Source organism: Daktulosphaira vitifoliae, unplaced genomic scaffold, assembly GCF_025091365.1.
Source record: "Daktulosphaira vitifoliae isolate Bord-2020 unplaced genomic scaffold, ASM2509136v1 Scaffold_1, whole genome shotgun sequence".
In the NCBI taxonomy this organism is placed as follows: Eukaryota; Metazoa; Arthropoda; class Insecta; order Hemiptera; family Phylloxeridae; genus Daktulosphaira; species Daktulosphaira vitifoliae.
Window position 1 is genome coordinate 33594257 of NW_026099572.1, and position 15132 is coordinate 33609388.

Below are 15132 nucleotides of genomic sequence, written 5' to 3' on the forward strand. Positions count from 1 at the left end.
AAAAAAAAAAAAAAAAAAAACACATCTTAGTAAAACCAATACCTTCTCAGCTTCGCATCGAAGCTAAAAGTGAAACACTCAATTGTATTTTATTCATAATAACTAGGTTTAAAAAAATAAATATAAATGTATAAACATATATAAGCAGATGACGTATTTTCTTTTACATATTCTACTCATACTTATTTCATTTTTTATCCTGTTTATATAATTTTAACATGATATAAATGATAAATATGATATAAAATTAGCTTAGTACTTTTTTGAAAGATATAGCAATAATTAGTATAAAATTATAAAATAAATACAAATAAAACATATTATTAAATAACATTATTTTACTAAAAAGAATAGTGTGCAGTTGAATAAATATTTTATAACAATAAATAATATTTATTAATATATTCCTAATTTAAATATTCACTAAAGCAACTAGCTCATTAAATATATACTTAAAAGATATTTTGTAACACGTGTTTTCTAAAGATTAAGTAAACAGAATGTTTATAAAAACATTTTAGATAAAATATTCAACAGAGCATTAATAAATAAAATATTTAATAAGTCTATCATAAAATTATACATTAAGCACGATATTAAATTTGTTGTAAACAAGTGTCCCAAATTCTATTTTTACATCGTACATTTATCCTAGGTGAGAAAGGAGATATTACCAAATTATTTTATTAGATATTATCTTAAATATTATACATACATTAAAGTTTAAACATAACAAACAACTGTAAACTTTAAAGTATACTTGTAAAAAGTAACGTAAAGTTATATAAAGTAATATATAACTCAGTTACTTAATATAAAGCTAATTTTAACAAAATAAATTTATAAAATCATTTTTTCGTATGGACTTCAAAGTAATTTTTATTCTTACCCAGAACAATGTCTCTCTCTCTCTCTCATTTTTTTAATTAAAAAGTAAAATTACTTTTATCTGTTCATGCTATAAAGTATACAAAGTGATTCTTTTAACACTAGTCAAAAAATTAAATGGATGTTATAATAATCATATGGTTAACTCCCACTACAATTTTTATTCCAAATGATTTTAATTTTAATAGTTATATCAATCACATTCAAATTCATTAATTCATGTCAACCAAATGGCTTATTAGAGAAAATAATACTTTGATAATAATAAAAAAAAATATTGGGGTAACTTATAACTTCAAGAAATCAAAATAATCAAATTTTTAAAGAGAACAAAATATTTATGTAAAATAAATTTACATATTAATATACAGCATAATACTTAAATAGTTCTGAATAAAATAATTAAACCTTACTTAGAGTCAACCACACCCATTATCCTTTCAATGAGAGCTTTTTAATGTCATAATATATTATTGCTTTACAAAGAACATATTTTTATAAGCCACAATAGTATAGAACAATTCACCCATAGAATATTTATTACATGTGCTTTATACAATAATCAACAATTAGCATCACATGGAATATTTAATTTCAGAATGTTTATCACTTTAGATTTGATAAATATTTAAACTTAAGGGATAATTTTCATTATAGTACTAAGATGAATAATATTATATTATATGATTATTTTAATCACTAAATAATTTCATTAATCTAAATAGATGTGCGACTTTTATAAAAAAAGTTATTCGACTTATAAATTTGTTAAACTTTATGGCATACTAAATATGAATTTTAATATGATTCTCATAAAATCTAAATTTTAATAACAATCACACAATTATAACTTTTTATGAAACCATATAGATTGTAAATAATCACAAGTTATAAATGTAAAAAGTATCTTCAATTATCCGTCATTCAAAATAGTTTTGAATTAGTTATTTGTAAAAAAACGAATTAAATTAACCTGATAGTTATAAACTAACGTATACGAGATATGGCGTCATTTTTCTTTAATTTAGTTATCTTGTTTTAGAGCACAATTCGGAGAGACGTTGGTAAAACTTTAAGAAAAGTCCTTTACTCTTTCGTTTTTCTTAGTATTTTAAAGTGACAACGATAAACCATTTTACAATAAGCAAACAAACAAAAGGCTTCATACTTTCCTTATAGTTTTTTAGACATCTAACCCACACGAACCATCATTTAAAAGAACTAAAGTATCGTAAAAAAGAAAAACAAGTTTCATTATATCAAGGAATTCTTTTATAGAAACAATCCTACTATACTACTTAATTACATCAAGTAAAGTAAACAGAATAGAACAAAAAATTTTTTTACTAGGCAACACATAATCTATCTTGTTAAGAAACACAAGTAGATTATTAGTTGTTAAATAAGTGGTAATGGGACATAAATGAGTACCACGAATAAATTTTTATAATTTTATAGCATACGTATTCGTAACATTTTGTTATAAAGTACTAATTAAGTACTTATTATGTTTAATTATCAAAATTAAATAAGTAAGTATACTAAAAAATAAAAAATAAATAAAAATATAATTTAACTTACTAAATTCAATAAGCAACAATTTAAAAAATATTAAAGCATTCTTCTAAAATTATTATTTTATTTTTACTAAATTTTCTCTCTGAAATCTATGCTTATGGTAGTACGATTAACCAACAAGAATTATCACAAAAGAATCGAACTTTGGTACTTAAGTACCGAAAACAATGCAATCTTGACTGACATATACAGGCCACCTAAGTAAATCAGAAATAAGTTCTTAGCACTAAACTTAATCTTTGAGTAACGAAAGTTTTCAATATTTTAATGGGAATTCAAGTTCAGTTTTAGATTTTTATACCTAAAAAAGTCTTACTTAAATTTGGAAATAATTTCTATTAAGCTACTATTTCTCAACCGAAGAACCAATGCCGTGAAGCTATCAAAAATTGATGCAAAATTTCATGACTTTGTATAGTTCATAGAAAAGTGTACTGTAAGAAAAATAAAGTTAGTAAACAATGTCTAAATTGTATTGGCTTTATCTAACTCTAAATAGTCTCAAATAATTTTTTTTTTTAAAATAACAAAAATGAAAAAGATCTTATTATTTAAATAGTAAATAATGATATTTTCAGCATTGTTTTGTTCTTTACATAAAAATTCAAAATATAACTTTAATGTATAACATTAATATTTACAAATTATTTGTAAAATTTATATAATGTACATGACTGTATAATTAAAAAAACATTATAAATTTAATACTGTAACAACAAATAGGAAAAAAACCTTCATCATATGAATATGTTACCCTGAGAATACAAAAGATTTTAATTGATTCCGTTTTATCAAGAGAAAATCTCAAATTAGATCACAAACAATAAAACAAATACTTGTAACGAGTAAAACAATCTTGCAAATATTTTCAATAAAATATTAACCAAGATACCATTGAATAAAAAGTTAACTTTTTTTTAATAAACTTTGTTAGACTAAGAAAATATATTTATTTTTACAACATTATACTTGAAATAAACAAAAAAGTCGTGTTATGAATTTGGCTCTTATTTTGCATATCCGCACTCATTATTTACTTTAATTCAACATTTATCGCTATGACAAATTATGTTTTATGGTCACGAATAATACAAAACTATTGAAATTTAAAATTTTGGCATTATATGAATGGTATATAAATATTTCATTATTAATACTCTAAAAATTTAATATAATCTTAGAAAAAACCTATTAGTTAATATAAAAACTATATAATTTTTACCTAAACTAAACTTTATTGCATCACGAATATTTTATTAATGGATGTCTGATATTAACTTCAGCTAAACTCGTCAATAAGATTACATAGAAGCCTTAAAGCCTTACTTAGTCGAGTATTAATTGAACTTCTACAACTTATAAGTTAGTGAAATCAAATGAATGTTTCTAATTATTTATTAATTATTAGTATTGATTTTCGATAATTGAATAGAGTTAAAAAAATGATTTCATATCATTATTCGAAATATAATACTCTATTAAAATTAAACATTTGACTATGATCGAATAGGAGGTTGTATCTACTATTTAGAAATTAAATAATTAAGCATTACACCGACGCAGTGAAATTGCATATTCATTACGCCGTTTAATATTTCATTTCACGAAACGTGCCAGAGAGGAAATTGATTTAATTTAGTTATTTAATGATTTGATTAATATTATACACTATATAATTAAATTTTAACCTTCTTAGATGTATTGATAAATTTGTTGATAGCCGCAAATTATAAAAGTTACGATCACAATATTTCAACTTAATTCTCTAAATATCTGAGTCTAAATATGATATACAGCACGCAAATAGTCTATTGAGACCACATTTTTGAAAGTAAAAACTAGAAAATATTTTATAACATGTATTTTTCAATAGAACTACAGTCATAAAGAGAATAACAAAATGCTATAAAAATCCTGGAAACATAACACACATTCTTCAAAACACGACCTACTTTTTTATTTCCGTCCAAGAGATAAAATATCTTTTAACATAATGTATACATTATGAAAATGCATAATGCATATTTTATTTACACTATTAAAATACAAATTCTTAAAATCGTATATAGCCGGGCGTTAATGTTTAACACAAATTTTGAAAAGACAATTTTTAATTATTTAAAAATATTATTATTATGACATTATGATCTGTGAACATTTTAATTTAATAAAAAATAAATGTTTTATTTGTATTTTATAAGTAAAATATTTAATAGTTTTTGGCGCAAAAAGATGTGTACTGATTGTCTTTTCTATCTAGAGAAATAGACCGTCTACCGTTGTGTGTCGGTTAACAATAAGAAGAGAAATAGTCCGGATTCCTATAGGTTTCAATAAATCTAACAATTTGTAGAATGACATCAAATTTAAGAGCAATGAAATAAATTACAACATGTCTTTGTATAAAAACACTACAAAACTTATATTAACTAATAAATCACAACTGTAGATTAAGTATTAGATAAATGTGATAGTTCCAATATTTCTTTATAAAATATAACACTCAAATTTGCTCATAGCTTAAGTGTATTAATATAAAACTTAATCCGAATTAAAACGATGCTTCAAATTACAGTTTATTTTTATCATTGAAAATTATTCAATGTTTTTTTTTTGTATACTAATATAAACATTATAATATGAGGCATAGTTCATTACAATTTTTCTTGTACAAAGCTATGGTTACAAAAGTTATTATTATTGTAACACGGTGCTGATATTAAAAATGTACCAACATCAAACGAAAATATTTAAAACGAAAAAATTATATTCATGAAATGCTGTCATATCAATATTTCGTAAACTTGCACAATCCTCGAGGCTCGTCGAAAATGAACGTTTTAAATAAAGGACTACCCAGTATATTGCCAAATTATATTAGTACTTTATCCAATGGTGTATTTGAAATTCTCTTTTATGTTACAGATTATAATGAATCCGACGGCTTGTCAACAAGGGCCTGACACAACAGTGACCGTTTCTGAAGAAGAACAAGAACCTTCAAGTTCGAGAGACTTGTAAGTATCATTTCAAAGCAATCAATCGAAAAGAATATATTAATTTTAACTTAAGGAACCACTTAACAAAATCAGTTTTATAAAAGCAGCTTTAATTTTTCTCATAGATAATGTATTTTTAATTTAAGTATCGCATGCAAAGTGATAATAGAGTTCAATACAACAATAAAAATATAGTGTAGTAATTAGATGAGGAAGTATTGAATTACGTCGATTTTAGTATAATATAAGCCTTACAATAGTAGTAAGCAATTTTTGAACTCTTAAGCAATAAAATAATTCCATATAAAAGGGAAATGCAGGGTAAGCAAATTAATAATGGTGGGAAAAAGAATATAAAAGGGAAACATGAAAAGTATAGGAGGTCGACACGGAACGATACGGAGCGAGACGAGACTGGATGTTTTTGTAGAAGAAACGTCGAGTTACGGGTTAGGTCGTTAACGTAAGAATAATTTTATACCTTTTTTTATAAGATTTAATTAATTTTGTGTTAAATTATTATATTATATTTTATTTGACTTTTGTGTTTAATACTTTTCGTAAATAAAAAAAACTATTTAAAAATCTAGATTTAGCGCAAATATTTAATATTCACGGTGATCTCGAAATTGTGTGTGTGTGTGTGTGTGTGTGCGGCTAGAGTCTAGGTTGGACTGCTGGTCCTTTAGTCAGTCTTAATAATTAGTGTACGAGCTGGCTAGTGTTTGGGCTTAACCGTCCTTTAGTGGGTATAGTAAAAAGGTAGTTGTGCTGGTGGCTGACAAGGAGCCACCCTTCAGTCTGCTACTTTTGAGCTAGACTGTGCTGACGGGTCTAAACTCTACCCCTTTAGTAGTCCACTAATTAGAGAGATTGGGGCTGATCAGTTTATCCAACGGGAGGACTCGAGAAGAGCTCGGACGACGAACTCGTCGTCTATATATATATACATAAAACTTTAATAAACCTTTGTGTCTACGTTGGGGCACTACCGACGTACGACAATAGGTAACTGAAACATTTAAAAACGTATATTAATTCTAATCCAGTGCAAGACAAATATCTTTGTAATTTTCTGTTTCGAAATTATAATAATGAAACTTTTAATATCTAAATTTATGGATTCCTTATTGAATATAACTATATAGTCGCATGTAGTATTCAATTTTTTATTTATTCAAATCGTTTTAATTTACTATTTAATTTTACAAAATATTTATTGTTATTCGAAAAAATTAGCAATAATATTGCTTAATTTTTGTAATACCTTTTATACCATATATTCTTTTTAATACAACAATTTCGTCAGTGATATCATAACGTTTTACCCAACACTAGAACTGGGTTAGTCACGAATTAATTCTGCTGATTATTTAAGGTGACAATTCTATTTAAACAAAATTCAATACTAACAATATTTAACTTGATTAGAGACAAAATAATTCAACAAAAAACTCTGGGTTTTAAACTACATTAACCTAAAAAACAACGAATTTATGGAACAAAATTTTATAAAATCAAACATCTTACTATACTATATCAGAATACAAACATATTACTTTTATTCGTCAATAAAATTGTTCTAGTGTTACTCGTAGTACTACTTATCCTTAACTAAACATAAAATTATTTTAATCAATAATAAACATGACAAATAAATATTAAAAAATAAAACAAACATGGCATTTATACACATATAAATGATAAATGATATTTGAACACTAAATTCGGTAATCTATGGATATTTTAAAACTTAAAGCTTAAATAAAAACATTCATACAATGTTTAGATTTATAATTATGTTTATAATAACTCTGTTAATAAAATTACACATGAACTAATTTAGTTTTTTATAGTTATTATTTCATATTGCACTTAAAAAATAAATTATTAAAAGAAAAATTACACAACTCATTAAATTTTCAAGATTGTATTACTAAGAAATTAGAACACGTGAATAAAAGTTTATTTTTCATTAAATAATTTTCAGTTGTGTAGGTATAAACAAAATATATAAAACACAATTAACAGTGTTGACAAATTAAATGTACGTTTTATAGACAAAATAATCGGAGTTCATGGGCTCATAAGATTAATTTTATGACCGAACTATAGTTTGATGTAACTTTAGTGGACTAACCTTCCTTGAAATAATTATTTTTTATAGTACGGAACAGGAGGTTATATTAATGTTCAATTTTATTATTTTAGTGTTAAATAATAAATATAACGGATTAAGTAGATTGATATTAAGAATTTTCCGATATTTTGATAAGTTTTAAACAATAACACAACGTCAACGTGCGCTTAACATAAAAATCACGTGCTTGCATTTTGTCATGAAGTGTATATTTTGCAGTAAAATGTTCAATACAGTGACTTTTATGTGAAGCTCATGCCGTTTTCCAACAATATAACCACTGATTATACAGAAAAGCGTGATTAAAAAGTAGTTTTAGAGCTCATGACAATTTTAATTATATGGTAGATTTATTTATTTCAATAAATATTTTTTGATTAATGAGATTTTTTCATTATTTTGTTACCAAACACCACTGGTGTTTGACATTGAATGTTTAGGTTTATTAACATTTTACAGTTTTATAACTAACTTTAAAGTGTTGATACAGACCTATAATTATATAAATCACTTTTGTTCTTCGAAATAAGTAGGAAAAATTAATACTCCGTGAAAAATAAAAAAAAAATACTGAATTTCTTAAATTAATTTTTTTTAAATTTAAAAGTCATAAAAATTCTATAATACAAAATCTGAGTTAAAATGCAATGATAATGTTCAAAATTCAAGATTAACAAAATATAAGACACATATAAAAGTAAAAATGGTTTAAATAAACAAACGGAATACGAACTTTTAAGTGAAACATAACTCCTTTAAGAATTTTAAACATTGAAACGATTATTTATTTACACAGTAAAATAATATTCAAGAAAAAATATAACGTTTGACCATTAGTTACTTGTACATTCGTGGTATAACAGAGACTAAAGTTTATCGGAGTTTATGCAATTTTAGCAATAAAATTATTTATTTTTAATACCCAGTGGTTATAAATTTTTAAAACTTCAGAAAATAAACTAATATGTTTGTTAAATAAGTGTACCTACAAGCATGAGCACAAAAAGCGATGGGTTTTATTGGATATTTAGCACCCCTAAAAATGTGAAAAATTACATTTCAGTTTTCCAGTAACAAAAAGATGTCCAAAAAAAATTGTTTTTAATTTTGCATTTATCATTTAGTCATAAGCCAACAACTCAACAAGAAAAAGTATAAGTACGAACAAATTTTTTTTGACTCGTCCTTTTGCCACTGAATTAATTTATAGTTATATAATAATATTTTTAAAGTGGAAGAAAATTACATTAAGCACACCCTAATTTTTCTTTTGCTAATTCCACCTATGTCCACTTACAGGGTTTAACATAAAATAAGTAAATTTTGTTAAACGACTATTTATATTGTTATCATTATATTATTATACTGAGCTTGCTAATTTTATAAGCTATTACAAATAAAAATTTTATATAATGATTAGTAAGTCATAAGGTAAAATTTACTTCCTTAAAACTGTCGTAAAATTAACTTAATTATTGACTGATCAAGAGACTTTTTTCTTTAATATGTTTTTCTATTTAAAAAGTTTTTAATATAATACCTCTTAACCTAATAAATTATGCATAAAAACATGTAAAAATGACTTAATTTTTTCCAGGAACTATTTAAATAAGTAAGTCCACAGGGAACACTTGAAACTCCCCACGCGCTTAGTAATTTAAAGTATATACTTAACTAACTGCAAAAATGTAAAAGATTAATTAAATCATGATGAATAACAATAAGAACTGCGTTTATGAAATTAACATATTATGTTAATTTAAAATAAATATAGTTAAAATATTTTTTTCATATTATACTATGTTTTAATGAAATTATATATACATAAATATTATTACGCAAGCTGAGTATACAAGTTCAGGTTTCAACTACCTTTACTACATATTCACTCTATGTATCAAAAATTATAAACGTTGTAATTTAAATATAACACGCTGTATACATAGTGATTTGTTTAAAATTAGTCACTCGATTTCTCTTATAATAATAATTATTCTAAGAAAATTCATTTTGATATTTGATGAATTAAAATAAAAATCACCGTGGGGTCGCGGGAGTGTAGAAGTGAATTAGTAGGAACAAGTATAGATGATATCTGGCAGTGATAAATATCACCGTCGTAAGAAAATTGCAATGTAAATTTGTAGATAGTATTTAATTTTAAGAATTGGTGGGTGGGGTATTCCAAAATCAAAATAAACTCCTATATTCATATTTATATACTGATTACAAATTTTATGATTTATAAGTATAATATATGAATAAATACTTATTACAGTAATTAAATTTAGTATGAAATTGATATTTAATAAGTTAGTATTATAATTTTTATGGAAAATTAAAAGTAATTATACACTAGTTATATATTTTGTTACTTATTGCAAACGTGTATAAAAAAAGAAATTTTCATAATCATTTTTGGGGAAGAAGGCAAGTTATGGACTCTAATATATTTTTCATGGCTTTAGAAAATATACAAAATAAAAAAAACTATTTTCTTTTTAAAAATATTTTTTTCTTAAATTAGAGAGATTTGTTCCCTAGTCCCCATTTCTTAATAGGCTAATGCAGTTTACACTAATTTCTTAAAAACACTTTTACATAAGTTTTCAAAAAAACATTTTATTATTTTGAATTTTCCAATCCTTACATAAACAACACATATTTTTTAATTTTGATGTCTATTTAAACCACGGAAATTAGACCAAAAATCAATTTTTTTGTTCAAAATAAAGTATATTACATATGCTTATATTACATAATTTAAGGTATATATAAAAGTGTCTCGGAAAATTTTAAAAAGTTAGGTTCTACTTTTTATGCGCATGTTTAAAGTTATAAAACCCACTGTACAAAGAAAAATTGTCTGATTTTTAAAAAAAGTATGTAGAATAAAAAACATGTTAAAAATATAAAAAAACATACATCAATTTTTTTACAAAAAATCATATTTTTGAATACGGCAGCCATTTTTACCATGAAGACAAATCCAGAGGTGAAATTTTCTTTTTTTAATTAAAGTCTATTATATAAGTTTTAATATATAATAAATATAAAAGTGACAGTATTACTGAAACATTTTCAAAAGTTAAGTTGAAAAAGTTCTAGTTTCTATACAGGAGTTCAAAGTTTTGACCCCAATTTGATAACAGGCAGATGGTCAGATTCAAAAAAAAAAGTATGTCGAATGAAAGAGTATACAGAATGAAACAGATCTAATTAACTCATATAAGATATGATCTATGTAACATTTCATATTTTAGCTTCGATGCGAAGCTGAGAAGGTATTAATTTTACTGTTTTTTTTTTTTTTTTTATGTCTGTTGCCACTTTTTCTCAGCTCTCACTGGACCGATTTCTTACAAAAATACGTCAAAAGATCACAAATCGTATCTAGTTGAAGACATTACCCTTAAAAATTGAAAAAAATTTCCTCGTTCCCCGCAAATGGGGGAAATATCCAAATAAATTACAAATTTAAAAATCGGTAAATTTTGTCATTTATCTCACTTTTTTTTCTTAAAACTTCCATAACTTTTTGAAAAATCAACGAATCAACATAATTTTTTTTTATACTAAAACCTTAGAAATTTCCCTTTCATTTGATATAATTTTTTTGAAAATCTAACACTTAACCTGCTTATAGGGAGGGATTTAAAATAGCAACTTTTTTACAAAAACTAACTTTTTCAACTTCATTTTTGAAAATGTTCCGGAAATACTGCGTCATTTAAACATATATCAAATTAAAGCTTATTTTATGTACTATAAAATGAAAAAAAAAATTTGTCCCGACGACCTATCTTCTATGCGCAAATGGCTACCGTATTCAAAAATATGCTATTTTTCTATTAAAATTCTAGGTTTTGTATTTTATTTTATTTTAAAATATCTTATTAGGAGAATATATTGACTTTCATGAATATTATATAATTTAATTGACATAGAATAAAGGTCATAAGACATAAGAAATTAAACTTATTAAATTTTTTTTACTTTTTTATTTTCATACTAAATTTAATAATTATAATTAGCATTTATTCATATATTATATTTTAAAATCAAAGAACTACTAATTAGGATATAATTAAAGAAATAAGAGTTGATGTTGCTTTTGGAATAATCCACCAATTTCTCTAAATGAATCACTACCTACAGATTTGCATCGAAGCGTTTCTTATGATAGTGATTTTAATCACTGTCAAATATCATCTATACTTGTCCCATCTATGCCTTGTCTACACTGTGCCTCGACCCCACTGTGCTACCGTTTTATTTTTTTTTTTATAATCAATTTTTACTATATAGGACTATATTTAAAGTATGTTTTATGTTATTTTCGCAATTACAAAAAATATTTAAAAAAATAATTTTTTTAAAGATTTGAATATAAAAATTTTATAGATAAGTTTTAAAGAAAAATTGTATTACTAAAATCTCTTATTTTAAGTCGGTAGTTACGTTAATACAGCATTTTGAAGTTTGTTAAATTTTGATTTTTAGAATCAAATGTTAGTCCATATAATGTTAAGTAAAGATTTACTGGTAACAGTACGCGATTTCTTTTCCATGAAAATTAATTAATTAAAACTTTAATAAGCATCTGTCATTGACATGAAAAAAAAAGGAGTGGCAAAATTTAGTTTATTAAAAAAAATTATAAAAACATTATCTAAAACATATTATATCCCGCATGGGTACTCTAAATAGAGTAACGGGCATAACGAACCCGACGACCCCAGTTTTCAATTGGGCCCTCTATTAATGGAGGTTTATCATAAGGCTAACTACCCTACCCCTAAGGACATGAAAAACTCTAGACTCGAAGTAATAGAGAATAGTTACAATAACAACGTAAAACTCTTTTTTGAAAAGGCTAATGAGATTAAGGCTGAATTTAAGGCAAAATCATCAATTATAAAGGATGGAGTGGGATCACTAATAACCGATAAGAAAAAGGCCGCAGACGAGTTCAAGGATATAATTGACACATAATATATATAATTGATATAATTGATACTTAAAACTCTCCACCTCTCCAATCACGACCTCGCCTATTGTCATTGATCTCCTCATTTCATTTATCTTGTGTTCTTCTTTGTCAAACTCGTACTCTATATACTCTGTCTTACTTCTACTTATTCTTAAACCCTTTTCTTCAAAAGCTGATCTCCACACCTCTAGCCTTTGATTAATTTCTTCCCTATTTTCTCCTATTGATACTATACCGTCAGCAAACAACATGCACCACGGCAACTCTCCTTGTATTTCACTAGTAATTTCATCCATCACTATAGAGAATAAGTAAGGGCTTAAAGCAGAACCTTGGTGCACTCCTACTCTTACCCGAAAACCTTCTGATACTCCTCCTACGCTTTTTACCCAGGTACAAGTGTCATCATACGTATCTTCTATTATATTAATGTACCTTTTCGAGACTCCTTTTCTAATTAATGCCCACTTGAAAACCTCTCTCGGTACCCTGTTATACAATTTCTCCAAATCTATAAATACCATACACGGCTTTTTCTTATTTTCCCTAAACTTTTCTATTAGTTGCCTCACACAAAATACTGGCTCCATTGTCGACTTACCAGGCATAAATCCAAACTGGTTTTTAGATACTGTAGTTAACATACGACAATGTAATAAAGTTTAGGGATTCATTTGTGTATAAAGCGCATTCAAACATTATTATTGTCTATGTAAAAAAAATCATGTACTGTTACCAGTAAATAAAGTAAAAAGATAATCTTTACTTAACANGGTTTTTAGATACTGTAGTTAACATACGACAATGTAATAAAGTTTAGGGATTCATTTGTGTATAAAGCGTATTCAAACATTATTATTGTCTATGTAAAAAAAATCATGTACTGTTACCAGTAAATAAAGTAAAAAGATAATCTTTACTTAACATATTATGGACTAATATTTGATAGTATAGGAAAATCTTAAAAAAAATCAAAATTTAACAAACTTCAAAATGCTGTATAAACGTAACTACTGAATTAAAATAAGAGTTTTTAGTAATACAGTTTTTCTTTAAAACTTATCTATAAAATTTTTATCATCAAATCTTTAAAAAAATTATTTTTTAAAATATTTTTTGTAATTGCGAAAATAACATAAAACATATTTCAAATATATTTATTGAAAACATTGATTAAAAAAAAATGTGTAAAATGTTATGTAGGTCAAATTTTATATGAGTTGCCAGATCTATTCCACGCTGTATAAAAAGTATTTATAAAAAAAATTGTATTAATCTATACATTTTTCAATAAGTTTTAACAATATAAAGTTAAAAATATAAAATCGAAAATTTAACACAAAAGTAGAATATTTTTGAACTAGGCAGCCATTTTCACATTGAAAATAAGCTTTGAAAACAAATTTATTTTTCAAATTAAATTAAATTTTAATTTTTTGTACAAATGTTGTCATTTTGAATCTCTTTCTGTGAGCAGGTAAAGGGTCAAATTTAATATTAAAATATACCAAATGATAGGTAAATACCTAAAATATCTATAAAAAAATAATTTGTTTTGATTCATCCATTTTTCAAAGAGTCATGACAGGGCATATTTAAGTAAATAATTTTTTGAAAATATCGAAAATTATGATTTTAAAAAGTATATTTTTGGGGGTTTTACTTCAATTACGAGTAACGGGGAAATTTTTTTCAATTTTTGAGGGTAATGTCTTCGACTAGATATGACTAGTTATTGTTTGATGTATTTTAATAAGTGATTACAAAATAAAAAAACACATCATAGTAAAATTAGTATATTTTCAGTTTCGCATTGAATCTAAAATACTTAATGACTAATAAATTATGAAATATTTAAAATTTAAAAATATCAAAATTAATTTTCTTAAAATAATTTTTTTAATAGAAATCGAGTGGCTACTTTTAAAAGAATCACTTTGTATGTACATTTGAAATATATGAGAATTGCATAAAAAAAAAATCAGATAAAAAGTAATAAATCTAAAAATTATCTTAAATATAAAAATACCATCGCATCAAAGCTAAACTGAAGGTTTTATATATATACTCTATAAATAGATTATTTAGAGAAGAAAATTTGTTTCAGTAATAATCGATTAAAATAAGTGCTCCTAACTAAACAGATTATTAATTTCTTTAACTTATATCTACCACAAATTATTTTTTAAGTATTAAAGTTTCGTCAACTTAAATTACACTCTTCTACATCATAAAAGCTTGCAGTCATATTTTTAATTCAATATTTCTGAAAGTTTAAATAATCGAATTATGTGTCAAGAAAACAAAATATGTCAAAATTGTATTCTAATATTAAGTAATTCTCGGTAGAATACTTGATTGTAATCTCAAAAGATAATTTATTCATATGACAGTTTTAGATATGGATCTAGAAATCGATGAATTTTATTAAGCCCATTGGATTTCCTTAAAGTATTGGAAGTTTTTTTAAATAGTAAAATATCACATCTTCTTAAATTTATATTGAAAATGATTTTAAAAAAGGACTGAAGATA

The 15132-nt window shown here is 24.5% G+C and overlaps 2 protein-coding genes across 4 annotated transcripts in view; one reads left to right on the forward strand and one right to left on the reverse strand.

Annotated features, from left to right (window-relative positions):
- LOC126894265 (14 kDa phosphohistidine phosphatase-like) overlaps positions 1–15132 on the reverse strand; it is a 93176-nt gene that overhangs the window by 60754 nt on the left and 17290 nt on the right. The window lies entirely within an intron of this gene.
- LOC126894255 (arrestin homolog) overlaps positions 1–15132 on the forward strand; it is a 69908-nt gene that overhangs the window by 39979 nt on the left and 14797 nt on the right. Inside the window, exon 2 of the mRNA XM_050665134.1 lies at positions 5392–5483. Within this exon, the coding sequence (XP_050521091.1) occupies positions 5398–5483 (86 nt within the window). The 5' untranslated portion in view covers positions 5392–5397. The remainder of the gene's footprint in view (positions 1–5391; positions 5484–15132) is intronic.